General features: G+C 39.7%; 1 protein-coding gene across 11 annotated transcripts in view; it reads left to right on the top strand.

Annotated features, from left to right (window-relative positions):
* Positions 1-24917, top strand: part of LOC135227004 (synaptosomal-associated protein 25-like) — a 183530-nt gene that overhangs the window by 37870 nt on the left and 120743 nt on the right. For 5 of the 11 annotated variants that reach the window (XM_064266743.1, XM_064266745.1, XM_064266742.1 and 2 more), the window contains exon 2: positions 13794-13995. The exons of the other annotated variants lie outside the window; for them this stretch is intronic. In XM_064266743.1, coding sequence (XP_064122813.1) covers positions 13912-13995 — 84 coding nt within the window. In that variant the 5' untranslated portion in view covers positions 13794-13911. The remainder of the gene's footprint in view (positions 1-13793; positions 13996-24917) is intronic. 11 annotated transcript variants of the gene reach the window in all.

Below are 24917 nucleotides of genomic sequence, written 5' to 3'. Positions count from 1 at the left end.
ACACTAGCAGCAATAGAAAAAATAAATAAATAGAACGGTTTGTTGTACACTGCATTAATTGTCACATCTGCAACACAAAAGAAAACTATGGGTGAAAAAGTGAAGTCAAAATAAGGCCGGAGTGATTAAGAGAGGGATGATAAATGATCAAGATTGATCATAGTCAGAAAACCAAGTAACTTAATTAGTCGGTTCCGAAGGGTTGTTGGACATTGCTGATGTCGAGGAAGGTTGGGCGTTTACGATGCTATTATTAATGAGAAAGTAGTTTTTATTAGTGTGCAAACTACAGTAAAATTGACGATGGCCATGAAGTGCAGATGAGCCCTTGACAGAAATAGATACGAATAACAGACGCGTGAATACCATAACCTTCTGAAGAAATACTGAAGAGGAAAAATGAGGTATTGAATTTTGGGAATTAGACCGCCGCTAGGAATTGGACTTCAGCCAAGAACGCAGTAGAGGGGTGGGAGGTGGAGGGAGGGGGGGGGGGGGGGGGAAGGATGGGCGGTTGAGGTGGTATGGACCGCAGATTGGAATGCAAGTTCTTCGACAGAAATTCCATTAGAACGTTTATATCGAACTGTTGAATGGTAATGAGCCTCACAGGGCTACAGGATGGCTGGCTGTATGGCTCGTGGGGGGAAGATTCAATCCAGAGGAGTCGATTCCGTCACAAGACGATTGAAGAAGATCCTAGAACCTCTGCACTACCTACTCTAGGTCTGTAGGTTCCCGCTCCAGGGCGATTCCTTGTCTTGGTTAGCACCTGTTCAGTGGCGAAGTTGCGCCAGATTTTTCTCCATTGTTGATTCTGAATGCCATCGATGTATATGTGTGTATCTTATGTACGTATATATATAAAAAGTATATGTATATAATAAACACACACACCCACACACACACACACACACACACACACACACACACATATATATATATAATATATATATATATATATATATATATATATATATATATATACATACATACATACATACATACATACATACATAGTTTTCTATTGGAAATCCTTATGTTGGGCTCAGTTCGGTATTTTGAGTTACATTATGAAGAGAAAATTTATGAAAGTAAAATAAAGAATGGTTTATCTGTAAAGTGTTTAAGTAACTGAGAGGTAAATGAATTAAATTATATGTCGATGATTTCTTTTCTCTTTCTCAAGGTTAAGAAGACTTTAAAGTTTAATCTAAATATTTTCTAGTTAAGAAAAAGTTTCGGAACAAACGCTAAATAGACTTTGTCTAAACAAGTGGTTGGATGTCCCCAGACAGAATGGATAGCTCCTCTTTGCAGAAGGACTTTCATTTGAAATGAGAACATTTAATTAAACGAGCATTTAATATTAACAATGGGCTGAATTACGTTTCCATGCAGAGGTATACGTAGAGCCGAATAGATTATGGCCGTTATTTATTTTGCTTTTGAGGGAATGCTCTAAAACGCCCCATAAGTTAAGACCAAAGGAAACAAATTGACTCGGAATAAAGTCTCATCCTTTAGGAGATGGTAATGAGGAGGAGGAGGAATTTGCATTCTGTGTGTCAGTCGGGATCTGAAACCCGTCCATATTTAATCATAATAATATGCACGCAATCACTGCTCTATGCTGTTTTGAAAATTCAAACACACACACACACACACACACACACAGAGAGAGAGAGAGAGAGAGAGGAGAGAGAGAGAGAGAGAGAGGTGGGGAGGGGAAGAGGAAGAGGAAGGGAGGGTTGTGAAAAATTGTTTATTGATATTGCCTGTCACTATTTCAGCGTGAATGGAGACAGGGTATTTGTTTGAAAACGTAGTATTTTATTCCTGTATTCATTGTGTATGCTCGTGCGCTCGCACGTTTAGGGTGAAGTTATCACAGATGGATATATTTACTCACGATAACTCTTGGTTTCTCAGCTTGTGGCTTTGAAATTCAACCTATTTATGTTTTTCCAATCCACAAATCTTCTAACCAATTGTCCCGAGGCCTCATCTTCGATAAGAACGAACGATTTTGACTACCGGAAGTTCCTCCCAAATATTTTCGTTCGTGATTAAGTCGATTAAAGTCATTTTGTTTTCTTATATTCATCACGAACGTAAGATTTTATCAGTTTTAGTTTTCTGTAAAAGAAAACCCCTTTGAGATGGTTTTGTCTGTCCGTCCGTCCGTACTTTTTCTGTCCGCCCTCAGAGGTCTGCGAATTGGTATGTTGATCATCCACCCTCCAATCATTCAACCTAACAAATTGCAGCCCTCTAGCCTCAGTAGTTTTTATTTTAGTCAAAGTTAAAATTAGTCAGGATTGTGCGTCTGACGCTGCTATGGGTGCTAAACACACAAGCCACCTCTTGGCCGTGGCTGAAGTTTGCATGGGCGGCGGCTGAAAGTTTTATATTTCTACAAGTGGCACACTGACATAACACTCATTTAAAACGAATAAGTCGTAAATTTGGGTTATTTTATATTTTACGATAACCTGGTTACCTGCGGAATGAGGTTCCATCGGGACCAGATTTTTTGTCCTTTGGAAATGAAAGCGTCGCTGGCTCCGTCTTGAGGAGGTCGTCGCTAAGCATATCTTATTTTGAACCAGGCGACAGCCTGAGCTGAATTAACAGGCTCTCCCCTAGGGGCTTGCTGCAGAGCCATTCAGATATTTTTTACGTAGCCAGGAACCAATTGTTTACCTAGCAACTGGACCTACAGATTATTGTGGGTTCCGAACCACATCGAGAAATGAATTTCCATCGCCAGAAATAAAATCTTCTGATTCCTTGTTGGCAGAGCGGGGAATCGAACCCTAACCCTGGGAGGGGGGTAGGGGTTGGTTTGGTTGTCGTCGTAACCTCGACTACTCCCGGAAGAGTGCTTAGGTCCCTTACGGAGTTCATTAGCGCTTCGATTGTAATTTAGCCAAATATGTTAGTATTGTAGAGTGCGGCAATTCTAGTGAGTGTTTTACCCCTGTGTCCTCAATTAGAGTAAAGTATGTTGATGTGATTGTCCCTATATAAAAAGCGAGAAAAAAATGCTCCGAAGAAACAATCGAGTTTTCTGTACAGCGTATAATACTGTATGGGCCGCGGCCCATGGAACTCTCAGCCACCGAGGCTAGAGGTCTACAGTTTGGTATGTTTGATAATTGGAAGGTGGATGATCAACATACCAATTTGAAGCCCTCTCGCCTCAATACTTTTTAAGATCTGAGTGCGGACAGAAAAAGTGCGGACGGAGAGACAAAGCCATCTCTACTTTCTTTTACAGAGAACTGAAAAGCGTGCCTAGTGATCTCGGACTTCTGGGGACAGTTGGCCGTCAATCAAGTCCTGAAGCTTTCGCCTCTAAGGTGGTCCGGATATGGTTGGATAAAAAGTTCCGGCCATAGAGTTTGGTGAAGTTGATTCGAATGTCTTCTTCTTTGCCCCCCCCGGTCTAATTCCTGAGATGTTTCCAAGGCTATTTAGTTTTAGTAGAAGGTGACCACTACGAATCAAACTCTTGAGTTGTCTGGTGTGCTTCGTTTTCTTTACGTTCTTCCTCTTTTCTTTATTTAAATCGTTCCTGTTTTGTTGTCGTGATTGCTATTATTTTTTTAGCGTGGGTATGCAGGATTAAGGAACTATTAATTTAATGAGCAAGCTTTCGCTGATGTAAAAAAGATTATCCTCTCACTGTATTGTACATAGTTTTTAATATATTCGAACTGCCTTGTTCGTTTTTTTCATGAAGCCAAATACCTCATCATATTTACCAATGTTTGAAAAACATTCAACAGATGATGTTCTTAGCGGCATTGGGTCAGACTGTGTGCCGAAATGCCAACGGTGAAGAAGTTCTCCATTTTGCATGATAAATTAGGAAGTATTAAGTTCCTGAGAGCTGCCAAGGACCAAGAGCTATTTTTAGAGACTTTGTAAGTGAAGTAGTCCTGTCTGGACCCTGTATTTTTCAGCTGCAGTAACCATTGATCAAGCCAGTCCTTTTGGCGACATCTTTAACGATTTGTGAAAACGAATCTGTTTGCACTGCGAATACGTAACAAGGGAACCATTATAATGTCGCTGAAACAGACTCGGATCGTTATATGCTTTTTATAACTTGTTTCATGGTGGTTGTTTGCTATGAGTGGTTGTGGTCACTGAGAAAGTGGTTTGAATTTTCCTTCGCTTCAAGTTTTCACATTTCTTCTTTGTTGGTTGTGATTTGTACGAAGTGGGGAGACTTGGTTCCGCGGTCTTCGGTTTGATGTGCTTTATTTGTTTGCACTATTGAGCTCTGCAATGATCTCTCGTCTGCTACGTCTCGTTTTTGCTTTTGTAGTAAAATGCAGTTTTTTAGTCTCAAACGTTTGGTTTCAAATTTATGCCTGCACAGTATATCCATTATCTGTTATAACTTCTCTTGGGTGTCAGTTTCTCTCGTTTATAGTGAATGTCATAATAATGGATATTTATATCAATGAAATATATAATGTGTGTGTGCGTGTGTATGTCTTGCTTGTAGGATATTGTTTTTCTAGAGAAAGATGAACTTTGCATAGTTGAAATATCCCTCAAGAATGATTTTGGTTGTTTTCCTTTGAAGCGTGATAAGTGCAGTATACACCACAAACAGCACAAGTCTTGCAAACCAGGGGTTCTTGACCCCCAATGAATTGCCCAATATGGTTCCAAGCCCCCTTTGCTTAATCCACTAAGTCCTATTTATTGAGAATAGAACGTAATATACTTAGTTCAATACATACTTTAGGCATGAATATCTAGGAATAGAACATACAAGAAAATCCAAAGCATGTATAGTTTTTTGATAGTTATTTAAAAAAATGTACCCATTATACATTTACACAATAAAATAAAATATGTGCAAACATCCAGAGATCAAATCCCAGACCCCCAGCATGTAGTTCTCATACCCTGGGGTATGGATACCCCCCATGAAGAACCCACGTTGTAAACTACCGACTGGATTCGTTCAACGAGAAAACATAGTGAAATCTTCAGCCAGGGTACCGTAGAGTTTTGTCATCGCTGTACAGAAGTTCTGCCAGAAATCGATTGATTGAACCTTAGCGTAACTACGACTGGGGTCATCGTATTAGGAAAGATGGTCATTCTTGCTTTATTTGATATTCATTAGGACGTGATGTAGTATGGCGGGAGACGGGAGAAAATGGAATTGAACATTTTTTATTTGCCATTTGAATGTGCAAAGGCGATGGAATGCAATAACAGGAAAAAATGGAGGTATGAAAATGGCTATGGATTTTCGTTTCTCTGCCGATTTAAAGATTGGCTTCTTAGAAAAATCTGAAGATCTTAGACTGATTGTATCGAGAATGGAGGCATTTGAGCAAGTTCAATGGCATGCGCTGTCGAGAAAATATTAACATGCCACTCTTATGTCTGGAAATAGTTTTTTTTGGCGTATATATATATATATATATATATATATATATATATATATATTTATATATATATATATATATATATATATATATATATATATATATATATATATATATAGAATCAGGGCCGTAAAAAATTATATGGATAGATGTCTCTTATTACATATATGTATTATAAGTACAAGAAACTAGACAGTGTTTAGGGAATTCTTTGAAATGGCCAAATGAAATTTGTGGGGGGTAGTTAATGGTCAAAATGTTTAACGCCTCATGAGCACTTTTGGAATGTGCATTCCTTTGAAATTTTCTTTCAGTGACAAAACCCGGTGTGTTTCAAATCTAAATTCTAAGATTGTGAATGAAGGATGGCAGGATTTTCCTGTAACTTATTAATATCATGTCAGCCAAAGATACGACAGTTTTTATTCCATTATGGACAAAATTCTAGTTTTCTGTAAAACAAATCTATTTTACCCGCTTTGTCTGTCCGTCCGCGCTCAGATCTTAAGTCTATTGAGGTTATATCGCCCACCCTCCAATCATCAAACATACCAAATTGCATCCCTCTAGCCTCAATTATTTTTTATTTATTTAATGTTGAATTTAGCCATTAATCATACTTCTGGCAGCGCTGTAGGTACCAACAACCTAGGCCACCACCGGACCGTGGTTGAGTTTCACGGGCCGCTTGTTTATGTAATGAATGATGCTGTGATTGGCTGCTATCCTCTACGGAGGGAGCGACGTAGGAATGAGTTTCGTCGTCCTCCTTTCCTCCTGCTCCCTCCCGCAGGACGCGTGGGAGGAGCTCTGGAGCGGCGCCCTCGACACAGCCAGGAAGAAAGACTGGGTATTGATATCTCGTCAGGCTGCACCCGCCGCGTTGGCACTTGGAAACACATGGCACTCATCATGGCATGCTGCCCTGGGGTCTCGTTTTCTGTCCCAGAGAGGCAGTGGCGGCGGCCTTGTTTGCACTGTTGGGGAAGAGCAAGGGCGGCGTATGGGCGTTGTCGACGCGGTTTTGGTGCCCACTGTCATTAGGATTCCGGGGCTGTAGCCGACCGGACCACCGCCGGGTATTGATTACGCTGGGGCTCAGCCCACACCCGCCCGCCCAGACCAGCTTCCAGACTCATCCAGATTCAGCTCTCTCTCTCTCTCTCTCTCTCTCTCTCTCTCTCTCTCTCTCTCTCTCTCTCTCTCTCTGGGGTGCACGTATCTGTAGAAGTGTATGTATATGTATGTATATTCATTCTGTACAGTACAGGCATTCGAATGCTTGATGCTCATGCATTTCATTTAAGCTTGTCTATTTAAATTTGTCATGTATGGGTGCATAGATTTCTACGTACATGTACATATGCACTCACGCACATGCTAAAATATGATGGCACCATGTTGCGTTCGTTTGGATAAGCGAGAGCAGCAGTAATTTCAAATGACTTCCTTTTCGTAATATTTCACAATATAATTTTTTTCTTTTTTTTTCGTCCATTGTATCAAGAAGCTTCTGCCAACGTTTGGTTGCTGTTCATTTTTCGTGATTACTTCACTTTTGTTTTCAAATATCTTTCATTTCCGTGTTTCCCTGCTTCAGCGTTTAATTATTTTTCGGGCCGGGCAGTATATATATTGTTTTATCTGTAAATTATTTATTGAGTGGCAACTCTCTGGTCATTTTTTTTTTTGGCATATTTAAAGAAAAAGGGTTGAGGGGGAAAAATGGTGTTTTAACCAGAAGTGGTGCTATCCGCTGATTTAAATTGCCTTTATTGTTAGTAATATTTATGTAAAGGCCATAAAAGATCAAATTCTGAATTGGTGTGGTGCTTTTGTTTCCATAGTTAGTTTGGTTCCATCATCGTTGATTACAGTACCTTTATTTTATAGTGTTCTGATGCTATATTATCAATTTTTTATAAAGCCCTTTTAGTTTGTTTTTGAAAAATTAATATTATTAATGCAGCCTTACAGAAACAGAGAACAACCAAAAGTAATGGACAGACCGTACACAAAGGGACGAAATAACATCACATGGAGAGGAGGAGGAATGAAATTGAATATGTGAAATATTTAAGAATATAATTCCCAATTCAGTCTCTGGAATTGGAATTTAGTGAGACTGAAAAAGTGAGATTAAACGGCGAGTATTCCGAGTAAGATTTGGAAACCAAATAGACAGGCATTGCATTCAAAAGTAATTTTATACCCAGGTCAAGTACGATCTGTGTTGCTATTCGGGCATGAATCGTGGCATGACAGTGGAGCTAGATGAAAAAGATTTCGCCCATTTGGGACTCGAGCTTTAGGAAGAGTCAGATGCCACCATAGAGGCAGAAATGGCGCCATAAGGGTGATTTCGGAAGTTCCAGACTTGGACGAGATAATGAGGAAAGGAAGATCGAGATGGCTGGACATATCCTTCGCATAATCCCTGGCAGAGCAAAGCGTGATCATCAGCTGCATTTTTGTAGGCAACAAAGACCCAGACCTATTTGGAGGAGAGTTATGAGAACGGAGGTGGAGATCAGCTGAGGTTTTTGGCGGTAGAGCTCAAGAAAGACACGAAGGGCGTAATTTCACAGAGGCCATGACGTCACTCGGCGCTGAAGACGATGGTTGTTGTTATTAAGTATTTAAACGATACCAGGACCTCAGGTTGAAGAGAGTAGTGTCTCCATTGTCAGTCTAGTCTAACCTGGTCCCCTCATGCGGTGCACTGTAGGCATTACTTAACGTTCTTTGCAGCGTGCCTACGGCCCCTAGCTGCAACCACTTACGTTCCGTTTACTGTACCTCCTTTCATATTCTCTTTCTTCATCCTAATTTCCACCCTCTCCTAACGCTTGATTCATAGTGCAACTGCGAGGTTTTACTCCTGTTACACCTCTCAAACCTTCCACCGTTAGTTAACGTTTCAGCGTTGAATGACCTCATTGGTCCCAGTGTTTGCCTTTGGCCTAAATTCTATATTTAACTCAACTCAATACCACAAACTCGCCTTTTAGACCCTGGTAGAAACCGCTTGGAATGTATTTATTTATTTATTTCAACAAGCTGCGAAACATATACAAAGGCGAAGTTCAAGAAGTTAGACAGGCAAATGAGAAGAAACCTAAGGCATGAAACGCAAAAGACAGAAAGCACAGGGGCTGGTCTCTAAAGAGGCATGCTGTAGACGACCTTGAATTCGTCTACGGTGATTCGCGCTAAGAAGGAATGCTTGAGGTGTTGTCCCTGTACAGGGCCTCTGCCACATGAATCGCTTTGCTTGCAGAGGCGGCGACCGACATCAATGCCTGGAATTTGCGCCGTTTTCTCGGTCTTGCTCTCTAGAAGGGAGAACTGTTTCTTCAGCGTCTCGGTCCCTCCTCTACTGTTTGGTTTCTTCGTGTGTTGATAGTTATATTTACCTCCTTTGTCATGCAGACAGTGGTCTTAATACGACGGATTAAATCTTCAAATCTGTTTCACGATAATATGCACATTATATATATTATATTATATATATATATATACATATATATATCTACTATATATACTATATAATATATATATATATATACTATATGCTATATATATATATATATATATATATATAGAATATATGATATATGATATATATATATATATATAAGCTATATATATCATATATATATACATATAGATATATATATATATATATATATAAATTTGTTGGTACCAACATTCGTTATTTTCCATAATACAGTGAGTGTCTTCTCAATATCATCTTCTAGAAGAGGAGTTGGTGGATGATATTGAGAGAGAGAGAGAGAGAGAGAGAGAGAGAGAGAGAGAGAGAGAGAGAGAGAGAGAGAGAGAGAGAGTTGTAAAAGGGTCTCTTATTGATTTTGTCAGCCATATGTCTTTCGGTTCTTAGAGAAGCCCTGTTATCCATTCTTGTGGCACTTTATTGGACCCTTTTGGACTCTCTCTCTCTCTCTCTCTCTCTCTCCTCCTAACCTTCCTTCCCCTCCTGCCCTCTCCCCTATCATCGCCCTGTCACACTCCCTATTCTTCTCGCCACTGTCCTTTATTGATTTCGACATTGACCCCTTTTTATCTCCGGAATATTTTTGGTTTGGATTTTTAACCATTTTTTGTGTTTGTTGGAGAGTGAGATAGGTCGTTGGGGTTCTCGTTAAAGGGTTTTATTGTTTTAATATATCCTTTTCCTGTGTTTAGTCGCACTTTTTGTGTCTACATTTTCCGACTTTACGCATCTTTTGTGCTGTTTACCTGTATTTGTTGTTTATTATAATGCTAACTGTTTTAGGTTTTACTATAACTACGTTTTCTTACATTTCGTTACTGACGTATAGTATTTAAATATATTTTTGAAACTATGTTGTGATTTTCACATTATATTTTGTAACTTAAGTAGAAGTATACGCTCGTTTTCGGCTATCCCTGTTGTTCTTTCGATATAAGGTAATGTTCCAGTGCTTGTTAGCAATGGGATCGTCACAATATTTTACGTCTCTTTTGTCTGGCGTCAAACGACGATAGCTCCAATGTTTCGCACGAGTATCGCCTCTAAATTTACAATGTGATCTAAATGTTGTCTTGTCTATCGTAAAAATGCGATTGTTTTTTATGTTTCAGACAAAAGAGTCTCATATAAATTTAGTGTGTGATATAAAAATGATCTTGTGTCTTTCGTGTGTCGTCAAAATTCAGAGCATCACATATAAATTTTCTGTGTGACCTAAAGATGATCTTGTGTGTATTTTGTCTGGCGTGAAAACGCAGTCGTTTCCATGTTTCACAGAAGAGCAGGACCGCCCTGAAATGGCGCTCCCCCGCTGCCCTGCCTCTGCTTAGGGTGATGTTGACAACAGGCGGCAATTTCTGCCAATTTCCGTGACTTTGTCTGCCCAGAAGAGGAACCGGAACCGGCGACAGCTACGGCACAATCTGCTTCGAGCGATTTCCTCCTCCTCCTCCTACTCCTCCTACTCCTACTACTACTACTACTCCTACTCCTACTCCTGCTCCTGCTCCTACTCCTACTCCTCCTTCCTCCTCCTCCTCCTCCTCCTCCTCCTCCTCCTCTCCTCTCCTCGGTTTCTTCCTTCCTCAATTGTTTCTGTTTAAACACCTGATTGATTTATCGATTTCTAAAGCTTGGCGGAATAGGACAATTGGTCATCGGGGTGTTCTGACACCTCAGCCGCTGTCTGATAGATTCGAGTCCGAGGTCTTGAAATCGAAAACTATTATTATTAGTATATTATTATTTATTTATTATTTTTGGTCTCTGAGTCCTCCAATTAGACTGGGTGGTATTTATAGTGTGAGGTTCCGGGTTGCATCCTCGCCTCCTTAGGAGTCCACACTAGGCACGATCCCAAGATCCCTGAAAAGGAATCTGGAAAAACTAGAGGCTGAAGTAGCTCCAGGACTCGTGCAGAAGAGTATGATCCTAGAAACGGCGCTCATAGTAAGAAAAGTGATGGACTCCTAAGGAGGCAGGATGCAACCCGGAACCCCACACTATAAATACCACCCAGTCGAATTGGAGGACTGTGATAGACCAAAAAAAAAAAATAAAATAACAATCAATAATTATTATAGTTTGCGATTATTATTATTATTATTATTTTATTATTATTATTATTATTATTATTATTATTATTATTATTATTATTATTGAAAATAATGGCTGCTTTTACGGCATTCAATTTATATTGCGTCTTCTATGCTCTTCTTAAGAGGTTCTTTACGTCAGCGTGTAACTGATGTATCAAGATGAATGCAGACGACTATATAGATTGAATGCCGTAGAAGCAGCCTTTATTTTCAATGCTACTACCTCCCTTAGAGATGCTCTCCTCCCTAAGCATTATTATTATTATATTATTAAGCAGGAATCTTTTGACGCCACGGTTGCCATTTTGTGCAAGGTGTTTGTCACTGGAATTGGGAAGTTTGTCGATGCTAATGGCAAGTTGGCGTGCGTAATATTAGCGCTCCTAGTTCTGACAAAAGGTAGCCTATCATTTAATGTTAGTAAGTTGTGACAACGAATAGTTTATATTACTGAAATGAGGAAAATTCGTTTCTCATAAATATTAGTTTCCTGTAAAAGAAAACTATTGAGAAGGCTTTGTCTGTCCATCCGCACTTTTCCTGTCCGCTTTCAGATCTGAAAAACCTCTGAGGTTAGAGGGCTGCAAATTGGTATGTTGATCATCCACCCTCCAATCATCAAGCATACCAAATTGCAGCCCTCTAGCCTCTGTAGTTTTTCTTTTATCAATAAGATCAAAGTTAGACTTTGTTGTGTGTCTGGCGCCGTCGAGCCCAATTTCGGAGGCGTCGCCGACGCATATTCACTTAACCGCATGTGGGGAGCAACTGAGCGACGCGCGGTCGTAACTGAGAGTTTCCTACTGCAGCACATTGAGTGTTTCATGCAGCATTATACGCTGTACAGGAAACTCGATTGCGCTGAAGAGACTTTGGCGCATTTTGTTCTTGTTATAATCTGGATTCAAATTGTTCCCTCAGTGATTTAACTAATTTACAAATAAGAGAAGGAGACTTGACGGGCTTCAAATGTTAAGCATATCTTAGTTTAACCAGACCACTGGCTAGGAACCAATTGGTTACCTTGCAACGGGACCTACAGCTTATTGTGGTATCCGAACCATATTATGTCGAGAAATGATTTTCTAATCACCAGAAATAAATTCCTCTGATTCCACGTTGGCGGAGCGGAGAATCGAACTCGCGACTACCGAATCGGTAGGCGAGCACGTCACCCACTCGAAATGAGACGAATATTTTATTTTATCTCTCCATCTTAGGGGTGTGACTTCAACGTTCCAGAAGAGGTGAATAATTTTGGCAATACCTTAAGATGATTTGATGATGCTTTTTCAATCCTTCAGGCGCATGAAGTTGCTTGAAAATTGTGTTAGTTTTCACTTATTCGATCTACATTATTTTCATTGAACGTAATTACCGTGGGCGTTGAAAGTTTTCAACGAAATCTGGTGGTCAACAAGTCAAGGAACGCCTCAGTGGCGTGGTTGGTTTGGTGTTTGCTTCTCACCTCGGTGGTCGTTGGTTCGATTCTCGGCCATTCCATTGAGGAGTGAGAAATGTGTTTTTCTGGTGATAGAAGTTCACTCTCGACGTGGTTCGGAAGTCACGTAAACTTCCCCCCCCCCCCCACACACCCCACCCCCGGCAAAGCACTGATCCTGCCTTCATCTCTGTTATTTGTGGGATTGACTGTCGCAAACGAAGCATACGATGGCCAGTGAATGTCAAGCAGGGGATGTGTGTCGCCTTTCTTATTCATATGTTTGTGTGTATCTGTAAGGTTACTGATTTAAATGATCGAGTTTGAGAGAAGTTAGCAAGCAAGTGGTTTTTAGGATATTGGAGGGGTAGGATATTGGAGCGGTTGAAATATGCCTCTCTCTAAAAATTACTGCTTCTCTGTCAAACTCACTTTTATTAAGTCCTGACAAAATGTCTCAAGACTTGATACCTTGACTAACGAAGTATCAGAGATTTTGAAAAAAAAGATTTTTGGTCCTTAAATTGACGGTGATTTTGGAAACCTGTCAGTCTCAGAAATGTAGGGGTTGATAGTCATTAGCTCCCAAGGTACGTACCGATCTACTTTCAGGAAAACCAAAAAAAGAATAAAAAAAAATGAACTTAAATGATTCACCATTGACCTTGGAAAGTCAAGGCCAAAGATATGAGGCACTAATGACCAACATTCCAGGTACCTGGCCATTATGGTGTCATTAAAATGAAGGTAAAATGAAATGACGATGTTTTAGAGAGACGTGAGACCCAGGAAAATAGGTCAAACTCCGTCGTATTATGGGAGAATCATCTGATATGAAACTACAAAGTTTTCTCAATATCGCAGAGCAAATGATAGTAATAATAAAGACAGTAATGAATGATGACAATACCACAAAACAATCCTTTTTTGTATAAGACCTCAGTCGCACCTTCATTGTCGCTCTTTTCTTGGCGCCTTTTCCTGTATCCCTCTTTGGGACAGAGTTCTCAGAACAAAGCCATAGATAGACCTCTTCCTCGACCCTAAGTACAAAAGATAAATGGTGTCGCATATCAAGACAGCTGGGGCTGGCCTGTTGCTGCGTCTATTGTACTTTTCGCCCTCTGGTTGACAATTTATTCGGTATTCTGAGTAGGATTATAGTTGAAGTGTTTTCCTTTTTTCTCTCTGTCTCTCCCCTCTCCTTCGCCGGATGTATTTAACCAGCAGTGTTTGATTGTTGTGCAATTCGCGGCAGGTAATGCTTGGCAATGGTCCCACAAAGGGTTAACAATAGTTCATTTTCATTTTAGGGATCGCCAAGTAGTGTCTGGCATGGAGCGAGACAAGAGAGAAAAAAAAAAAAACTACCAGAATTCAGGACACACTTGGAAAGTGTAAACAGGCCAGGAAGGGGACGAAGGGGGCGGGATGGGGGGAGGGAATTTTGAAATCTCCATTGAATCAAATACAAGTAAAATACACCCCCCCCCACACCAGGCCCCCTTCCAAAAGGTCAGTTGCAGTTTTTTTTTTTTTAATGTTACTCATTTCCTCCCAGTCCTAGAACGGCCAGTCTGAAATCTCTGTATTTTAGGGTAAAATTCTCAGTAAAATTTTTTTTAATTTTTATTTATTTACTTAATTGCAAGTTTGTCGTTGGAAACACCGCTGCCGAGTGACTGTGATACTTGATGCTATGCCCTGTCTGTCAGACTTGTGTTGTCGACTCGCCAACGTGACATATTGTAAGAGCTACTGAAGTTTTCGTGTTGGTACAACATATCTTTGCAGTCACTCATTTAATAACTATGTTAAAAACGGTTCCTTTTATGTTAGTGGACTGAAAATATTGAATATTTGAACGGGCCAATAACAACTGCATAATACAAAAAGTGTGAGTTAAAAATTTTTTTTTCTTCGTATGTCGCTTTTCCTCGTTATCCTCACTCCCGTTTCCTCCCTCGAGAGCTCTTTTGATTAATCCTGGTAGACGCTCTCCTTTCAACATCGTTTTCATCTTTCATTTTATTTTCTTCTTTTCACGGCATCACCTATCGACTTCCGATTTCGGATATTTTTCCCCTTCGCAGTCTTTTGTTTTTTTTGTTGTTGGAGTGATTGAAAAAGATTCTGGAGTGCGAAGGGGGGGCGGAGTCTTGCTTGTGGAAGCGCTCTCTTCCTTCCTTGCACGGTGAGAGCGAGAGACCACAAAGTAGTAGTAGCTGTTAGAACCTGGCGGTGTGGAAAAGAGCTGCTGCCTTCCTACATAGATCTCTCCTATGGCAGCTGCTGCTGCTGCTGCTGCTGCAAAAGCCCCTCTCTCTTTTTGGATATAGTCAACTTCATAAGGCACTTTCGTAATTTTAATGAACGCTCGAACCGTTTTTGACAGTGCTTTCAAGACGCTGTCACTCATAATATTTTTATTGTGTATATTAGTTTATTTATATTTTTATATTTATAATATATTATGTATATTAGTTTATTTATATTTTTTTATTTATATTTTATCGTGTATATTAGTTTATTTTTATTTTTTTATGTTAAGGAAAGGAACTATCGTTGACATGATAACTTATACGTTACATATAAGTTACCGTTTGTTTCATCATTGTAATGTACAACATTCTTTATTCATATTATTTTAGATAAAACTTTTTATTCATGCTGATATGAACGCGCTTGATATATATATATATATATATATATATATATATATATATATATATATATATATATATATATATATATAATGTATATTCTTCCAGTGACAGAAAACGAATTAAAGACGATAGGGAGAAATATCGAAAACTTATCACGAATTGTAAGAGTTGAAGTTAGACTAACAAGAATATCCCATTATAAAGAATTATATATGCAAAGACAATCAGGAACATTACTGTTAGGGAAGTGATGGAAAAGTAGGTCGTTATTCTGCATAAGAGACAAGAATATTTTAGGTTTCTGTAAAAGGGAAACTATTGAGATGCTTGTCTGTCCGCCCTCAGATCTTTAAAACCACTGAGGCTAGAGGGCTGCAAATTGGTCTGTTGATCTTCTCTCCAATCATCAAACATACAAAATTGCAGCCCTCTAGCCTCGGTAGTTTTTTTTTTTTTTTTTTTTTTTTTTTTTTAGTTTTTATAAGATTAAATTTAGCTATAATCGTGCGTCTGGCAACGATATAGGCTAGGCCACCACCGGGCCGTGGTTAAAGTTTCATGGGCCGCGGCTCGTACAGCATTATACCGAGACGAAAGATAGATTTGTTTTCGTTGGCCTTCATTATACTCCATTGCGCCGAAGCATTTTTTACTTGTTGTTGTCATCATCGATTTTGCAATTTTGGTTATGGAAATTAAAACTGCTATTTTCGTTTCCTTTGACAAAATGATGAAACGATGATAGGTAAAAGCAGGTGTCATTTCTTGGGCTACTCCACTGATCAAGTAAAGGTAGGCTAGTTTAGCATTAGACCTTTCCCCTGGAAAATTCTTGAAAATTGGGTTAACTTAATTCTCTCTCTCTCTCTCTCTCTCTCTCTCTCTCTCTCTCTCTCTCTCTCTCTCATAAGGTTGGTCCCTCTACGTTCTAAAATATCATGTTTGAGTCTATAAATATTTTTTTTATTATTCCCGTCAACCGGTTTGGACGGAGGTTGTGTATTCAACTCTTTCTCTCTTCTCTTGGAAATATGGTGGAAACTGTTTGATATATATTTCAGGGGAAGTTTTGTGAGGTGGCTGAGTTATGGGCCATGAAGGACGTTCAATTTTAAGGTTTTTCTAGAGGATATATATAGTTTTATTCATTATTTGAGTTCTGGATTATGTTTATTTAATGCATTAAGAGTATTTTTACCTTCATTAAATGTTATTTCTCCAAGTGACAGGTCTTGTGTCAAAATTGGATTGTTTTGGGAATATCATTACGAAACTGAACATTTTTTATCTTGATTTTAGTACATACTGAAGATGGTTTTTACTTATCATCGGCTGCTCTTTTATGAGTAGGGTTCTGTCTCTCGCTGTCCCCCCCCGGTAGGGGGTAGTGCCGTCAGTGCACCCTCGTGTGGTGTATTGTAGGCATTACTTGAGGGTCTTTCCAGCGTCCCTTCGACCCCTAGCTGCCACCTATTTCATTACTTTTACTGTACCTCCTTTCATAAATGCTTTCTTCCATCTTACCTTCCACCCTCTCCTAACAACTGATTTATAGTGCAACTGCGAGGTTTTCCTCCTGTTACACCTTTCAAACCTTTTATTGTCAATTTCCGTTTCAGCGCTGAATGACCTTATAGGTCCCAGTGTTTGGCCTTTGGCCTAAATACTATATTCGATTCAACTCTCGCTGTTCCCTTATGGTGCATGCAGGGGCCGTCAGTCAATGAATGCAATGTACAATAAAACGCAAGAAAGGCAAGAATGTCGTGTGGAGGAGCATTGGGAAAAAAAGCGTGCATGCATTAATAAAGTCATGAAAAATGAGGCATTTCACGCGCGAGAACCACCTTTGCAAAGGGCGTGTCAGTTTTGACAGCGGAAAAAGGTGTGGGGTTGCGGAGAAGGGGTCCGTATTTCTAAGCGCGTCCGTATGTTAGTGTGGGCTTTTCCTTGAAGGAAATCGATACTGCCGTTGTGAGAACACATGATTTGAGCTTTTTAACTGTCGCCTGTGAGGTTTCAGCCCGGTCACTGGCACTAGGTTAGGTTGTTGGTAGTGGGGTTTTATCTGCTCGTGTTCTTGTATTGGCTCCGTTCACTTGCAGATATGCCGCTAGGCTAGAGTGAGGATTTTGTCCCTTCGTCTGACATAGACTTTTAATTTTTTCTCCTTGAAATATCTTGAAATATTTTCATGTTGTCTATGACGTTGTGATAATGGTAGCTTCTGTGTCTGTCTTGTCTGTCGGTGTCCAAAGCAAGGTTCTTTTTCTGTGATTTGTGTGTGTGTGCTTGTTTGTGTTAAGCGCAGGGGTGGTGGGTGGGGAGGAGTTTAGAATGAGGTAGGAGGCAAGGAAGAGTAGCGTAAACTTCTGAGATTAATTTGGAATTCGGCGTTTGGCAGTGTTACGCGCTATCATTGTCGTTTTATTGAAAACACCACCTTATTTGATTTCTTTTTTATATATAAAAAAAACTTTCATAGGTATTATGAATCGCAAAGTGGAAGTTGGCGAAACTGCAGAGTTGTGAAATAATAGAATTTGCATTTCGGTTGTTCTTTTGCGGTGATTATCGGTGTTTGTTAGACGTATATATTAGCAACAAATTTGACTTGGCTTCGATTGCCCTTTGGTCATCGGACGCCAGTTCGCCAAACAAAATCGGTGCAATAATGACAGAAAGTCTCTTACTTGGTACCTGTAGTCACAGTTCAGGTCACTGCATATAAATCAAGCTTGGAGATTCTGTCAAGTAGATAAAAATGGTTTCTTCATACTGAGATATTGCTAAAGTTGAAAACTATTTTGCCTTAAAACGTATTTTAAGGAATTGGTTTAATTGTGCTCCACGTCCTATTATTATTATTATTATTATTATTATTATTATTATTATTATTATTATTATTATTATTATTATTATTATTATTATTATGATTATTATTAATTATTATTATTATTTATTATTATTATTATTATTATTATTATTATATTATTATTATTATTATTATTATTATTATTATTATTTTATTATTATTATTATTATTATTATTATTATTATTATTATTTAACGTAAATGAAATTACCAGTTTGTGGTATAAGTAGAAAAATGAACCAGAACTATTTTGTCCGTTAGGTATCCTGTGTTCCGTAACAGATGTATACACCTCAGTATGGTGTGTTTCGTGATGGGAGGGGAAGGGCATTACATGTTGCCGTGATGTGCTAGGTAATTGCAGCTATTGCAGTGTGTAGAGGCCACGCCTAAGCCCTACGTGAACTCTTTGGCAGAGGTGTATGTTTATTTACGTTTGACAGTCTCATCTCGAACGGCGGTATTCATCCGCGTATTGAACGGGTTTATTAAAAAAAAATGTTTTGTCATATTTTGGATTATTTATGTTTATGGGACTATTAGTGTTGTTAGATTTTAGTTGACTGTAGAATTAACCGTCATGCAAGTAAAAGACATAGCTACTGCTTTAGGTGTAACCATGAAAATAAAATATTGCTCAAAATACTATTGAGATAACAGTGGATGTTTCCGGGACCCAAGTCTGGGTAAAATGAAGAAGGCTTTAGTGCAGGGGGCGACGCTCTCTACCTGAAAAAACAAAAGAAAGTTGCAACAGGCAGGAGGAGTCTGCTGCGAGTGGCTATGGGTCACACTGGCGACTGCCGAGAGCAACGCCAGAAGAAGAATTAATGGACCCTTAGCTGCTGCAACCGGTTTCATTCCATTTCTGTGTACCTCCTTTCATATCGTCTCTTCCATCGTCCTTTCCACCCTCTCCTAACAATTGATTCCTGGTGCAACTGCCAGGTTTTCCTCCTGTTACACCTTTCATGCCTTTTTACTGTCGGTTTCCTTTTCAGCGCTGAATAATCTCACGGATCCTAGCGCTTGGCCTATGGCCTAAATTCTATATGCTGTTGTGTTCTGAAAGGTATCTGGGTTTAATGCAACTCTGGTTATAAACTTGCAACGCAGCTATGGCACCATTGATATGCGCCAATGAATGATACTTAGTTCTTCTGTCTAGTTTTTCTTTCTGTATAAATTTTGTGATGGCACCAGACGCCTTTATGTGGAGTCATTGGTGTGTCAAAGCAGTACCACACAACACACGGGCAGAACATGACTCGCCTCTGGGTTAGGCGAGTCATCACTCGTAATCTCTTTAACAGAAACGTTAACTGCTCAAAGGCTTAGAGTTAAGAGGCTGTAACAAACCTTCTGTGTGTGTGAAGACTTGGATAGAAACTACACTGCCTAGTTTGATTATGCTGATAAGGAGGCCTTTTTGTTGCTTATGTCTACTGAGTAATATGTTGGACAGTGTACAACCTTTTACCTTAGTAATAACTGTGAAGTTTTACTTTATCTTTTGAGAATTTCATGAAATGTATTGTATCTTGAGGCCGTGAAATTGTCCTCTCAAACCGCGGAGATAAAAGGAGGAAGTTCAGAAGCGAAGACAGTTCAGTTGACGGAATGTGGATTGGATTTCGGTTTTCTCCAAAAGCAAACTATCTAGGTGGCTTACTTGTACGTATGTCCGTCCGCACTTTTTGTGTCCGCCCTCAGATCTTAAAAACTACTGAGGCGAGAGGGCTGCAAAATAGTATGTTCATTATCCATCCTCCAATCATCAAACATAACAAATTGCAGCCCTCTAGATTTAGTAGTTTTTTTTTTTATTTATTTTATTAAGGTTCAAGTTAGCCATGGATCGTGCTTCTGGCACCGCTATAGGTGCCAACAACGCAGTCCACCACCGGACCGTGGCTGAAAGTTCCCTGGACCGCGGCTGAGAGTTTCATACAGCATTATATAATGTGCAGAAAACTGGATTGCGTCCAAGAAACTTCTGCGCATTTTTACTCGATTGTTTTGTAGACTGTTTTAATGAAGACAGACTAAATTTGTGCGCTTATATCTATGAATTGTTTTCGGTGAAAACGCGCCTTGTTGATTATCCGTGTGTGTGTTTGTGCATCGACTGCAAGGAAAGTTATTCACTCAATAAGGCATTAGGGATGACTAGCAATAATATACGTATTATGTCAACCGAATTTGCCTCTTAGCTTTCGTTTGGCACCAACAATCTCTTTTTAGGCTGGCCGAAGAATCTGAGGCTTAAAATCTTATTACATTTTAGACTAGACATGACATAGTTGTAGCGTTTAACTGGTGTTTGTTCAGACGAGAATAGGCACATTCGCTTTCCCAGATGCAGAGAACGCGGAGCAAAGCGCCTTGAGTACTGAACAGCTGTGAAAGCGTCTGTTCGTAATCTAGGAAAGATAAAAATGACTGGATTTGGTATTTTTGGCGCGGCAAAATACTCATTTTATATTTCGTTCGAATTTGGAAGCTGATGTGACATGGAACCAGTTGCCTGCATTGCCTAGATGTAGAGGAAAATCGGAGTGTTAATGAAGCTGGTCCAACTGTTAATGAGTGATAAGCAACGAACGAATCGGCCTTGTTGTGAGTCACCATCCGAAGAGCGCCTTCTTCTCTGTTGGGTGTCGTCATCTCGGCGACACACAGTGGACCACACTGCCCACTATTTTTTCCCAACTAATTGCTGAGTGAAAGTCTTCCGTTTCCCTTCAGATGGTATCACACGGGCACGACCGCCACAAGACGTCTAATTTGCCAGCAGTATCGACTACCTTGTACAAGTGTTGGCGACAGCCGGAAGCCGTGTCGTGTGACGCCGTATTCATGCAGCCCCAGGGACATCGGGGGAAACTCTGTGGATTGATTGCGAGTTCCATAGCTCGGAGGTGGAGGGGAGAGTACTCACTTGTTCGACCATTCCGCAAGTTTCTGACCTCAGGACTTTAGATGAGAAAAAGGTTATATTTGGTCTAGCAAATTTACCTGTCAAATAAATAATAAATAAAGTGACAGGTCATTAAAAAAACTCATGACACCCCCACAGTGAGAATATTTTTAGCGAATAAAAGGCTCTCGAATGCTATTCAAAGGTCCAAAAATGAGATGAATACGAGATATCACGCCAACACCTGCGTTCATGTACACATCAGTATAAGTATTTATTTGTACGCCATTCTTGTGTGATTAAGACGATAAGTATTTTTTTTTTTATGGAATTTTGTTCTTCATTCGGGAAGCAAATATCAAACCCCGTTACTTTGAATTTTTCTTCCAATATCAAAGCATTATTTCTCTTACCCCGTAAGGGGTTAGTGCCGTCAGTGCACCTCATGTGGTGCTCTAGAGGCATTACTTAAGGTTCTTTGCAGCTACTTGGCTTTACTGCACCTCATGTGGTGCTCTAGAGGCATTGCTTAAGGTTCTTTGCAGCGTACCTTCGACCCCTACCTGCAACCTCTTTCATTCATTTTACTGTGCCTCCTTTCATATTATCTTTCTTCCATCTTACTTCCCAGCTGCTCCTAACAATTGATTCATAGTGCAACTGCGAGGTTTCCCTCCCGTCACACCTTTCAAACCTTTTACCGTCAATTTCCGTTTCAGCGCAGAATGACCTCACAGGCCCCAGTGCTTGGCCGTCGGCCTAAATTCTATATTCAATTCAATTCAATTATTTCTCTTACGTACATTGAAAGTCAGGCCAGTTATTTCATTGAGGCCAGTAAGAGGATTGCGCAGAAGCAGACTTAGAAATGAAATGCAACCGACTCGTGCCCCTTCAGAAGATCTTTTTTTATAACGTTATATTTAGGAAAGGCGGCTGTGAGGCAATTCTTTTCAACGTACCAACTCGAAACTGGTACATTTCTGGATGACGTCGGTCCAAACCAGATTAAGTTAAACGTGGCTGATGTTGTCCGTAGAGTTGTGGGACTGGGTTTCTTCCAGTGTTGGTGAGGCACATGACCGGGGATGTCTTTATGTAGTAAAACGCAATGAAGGGCCTGGTTAAAGAGTAAGTTCTGTTACACTTAACAGCTTCCTAACGATGCTGCCTTACTGATGGTGAACGATTTAGAAGAATGGCCTTTGCATTCTGGAATATGTATTAGGTATATTCAGAATGAGTCGTGTATTTTACTTTAATTTTAGTAATATTCGGCTTTGTGTAATATAATATATAATATATATATATATATATATATATAATATATATATCTAAACATACATACATACATACAGACATACATACTACATACATAACAACATAACAACATAACCATACATACGTATAATGTGTATGTAGACACATCAATATACTTGTAGAAACGCACACACTCACGTCCATTTGTATAGAGTTTGCCATTTTTATTTTCATGCACAACTTATCTTTAAATGGAACCCCCATCGACTTCTTTCTTTTGTGGGATAGCCAAATTGAACTACTTTTTCCAATTTGTCGGTTCGTTTTATATGATGGTGAAACCGTGATGGCTGTGGTAGTGTCTGTTCGTATATATGTATGAATTTGCGTGTAATATATATACTATATATATATATATAATATATATATATATATTAATATATATATATATGTCACGAGAAAAAAATCGTAGTTTCAACTTCTTTGTTCATGCTGGGATTTCTCTCTCTCTCTCTCTCTCTCTCTCTCTCTCTCTCTCTCTCTCTATGTATTTATGTCAGTCTGTCAGTCTGTTCGTCTCTTCTGCGCCCTTGTTTATGTGGATGCATCTCGTCGCTTTTGAAAGGAAACATGGCGCTCTTGTTGCCCATCCAAATATCCTTTGTTGTCATTGTTTTTCTGGTGATTGATGTGTGTTTTTGGCAAATGTCTGTCGTAAATGTTGTTGGTGTGTGCTTCTGACTACTCTCCCCTCCCCTCCCTGCTCCTACACACACACACACACACGCACACACATGTATATACTATATAATGTAAATATTATTTTCTCACTCTCACACATCACTTGAATGCACTCAACTGTCGAAAACTTGGTCCTCGTCGTGAATCTGACACTAGAAGGATCCTTCTACATCCTTAGCGGCGTGTCAAGAGGAACACACGAAGAGCGTCAAGGGGCATCGGGGTATGGTTGTTTTGAGGGCATTAAGAAGACCATGTGGCTGTTCAGAATGGGCATGAATTCTAGTCCATATATGTATTTTGCCCTTCTAAACCACTTGAGCTTGAGGGATTATTGAAGTCCTACGAGATAGTCACCTTTAACATTATCCCTTGTGCGCGCAGCGGGGCCCTGCCTCCTCATGTGGGTGGGAAGAGAGAGAGAGAGAGAGAGAGAGAGAGAGGTTGGTGGGGGGAGTGAGGGGGTGGTCGTAGGGTTCCCATGGTGGGCGGGTGTCTAGCAAGCTGGCTGGCTGGCTGAGAGAGGGAGACTGAACGTGTGCGTGCGTGCGTCTGTTTCAGTGTGTGTGTGTGTGTGCATGTGTGTGTATGAGTGTGTAGATATTGGGGGTGGGTGTGGGCGGTCGGTGGGACACTAAAGGGAAGGATGGAAGGAGGAAAAGGGCTTGGTGAGGAGGAGATGAGCTTCTGGAAGGACGTTTTGTTGATGTTGCAGGAGGAGAGGACCGTCGCCACAAGGATCGTGTTGCTGCTGCTGCTGCTCTTCCTCCTCCTCCTCCTCCTCCTCCTCCTCCTCTCCCTTACCGATTCCTTTGCCATCGGCGCTTTTCCCGTTCACGTCTGAGGGCGAACTTGTTCTCGTGATGCCCCTGAACGCTTACACACAGATAGATAGGTAGATAGATAGATAGATAATCTTGTTATAATCCCGTAAGTAACTGCAATCACCCACTGGATTATAAAACGGTTAAGTCGTCATCATCATCGTAATAGTAATTATAAATCTCCGTTGAAGGATGCATTGACTTATATCCTTAAAGGATTTTGTGCATCACACAGCGAGCAGAAGGATCTGGAATGCAAGGGCACCCACGCAAATGTTGCCAGTTGTGCTTTTAATATCCGAAGAGCTTTTTAACCCTATTGGGCGGTTGTACGTGATGTGATGAATTAAACTCTCTCTCTCTCTCTCTCTCTCTCTCTCTCTCTCTCTCTCTCTCTCTCTCTCTCTCTCTCATTTCCCAAAGTTCAGGACAGCGGTCATTCGAGTTCTCTGTTGATCACTTTTTTCGTAATCCAATTGAAGTTTTGTAAAGCTTCGCTCTTCTGGCAAATCCACCACCAGCATTGATTGCTTATGGACGGCGAAGGCGGTCACTTTGATGGAGGGGTGTTCTTGTATTTGGATTTGGTATCGCGTAAATGTGTATTGTCTCCACTTTGTATATCTCATGTATATGGCCCTGAGCCGAAATAAAGATTATCAGTAATTACTATTATTAATATTTCGTCAAAGCCTCAGTCGGAAAGTAAAGAATATATATACCCTTCATGGCATTATTATTGATACCTGTGGTATTAGGTCGGAGAGGTTGTGATGCAAATTGTAATATATCGTGCACAGTTGAGTAGTTTTTGTGATTTTCTTAATTATTTCTATATATATATATATTAGAATATATATATATATATATATATATATATAGATATATATATATATATATTATATATATATATATATAATATATATATATATACATCCGTTATGTAATTTTTGAATTTTTCCCATTGTGGCATCTTTTGAATGGACGCTTGCTTTACAAAGTGATGGAGTTAAGGACTGTTCCTCACGAACTTTTTGCTAATAATAATAATAATAATAATACGTTTTCCTATTTACGTGCTTAGTCTTTAGTTATTTATGCTTACCGTAACTTGTGTTGTTATTTATGCCATTATTATTTCAGTTAAATCTT

This window comes from Macrobrachium nipponense, chromosome 15, assembly GCF_015104395.2.
Source record: "Macrobrachium nipponense isolate FS-2020 chromosome 15, ASM1510439v2, whole genome shotgun sequence".
Lineage (NCBI taxonomy): Eukaryota > Metazoa > Arthropoda > Malacostraca > Decapoda > Palaemonidae > Macrobrachium > Macrobrachium nipponense.
The sequence above is the reverse complement of the archived record's forward strand: the minus strand, read 5'-3'. Positions and strand labels throughout refer to the sequence as shown.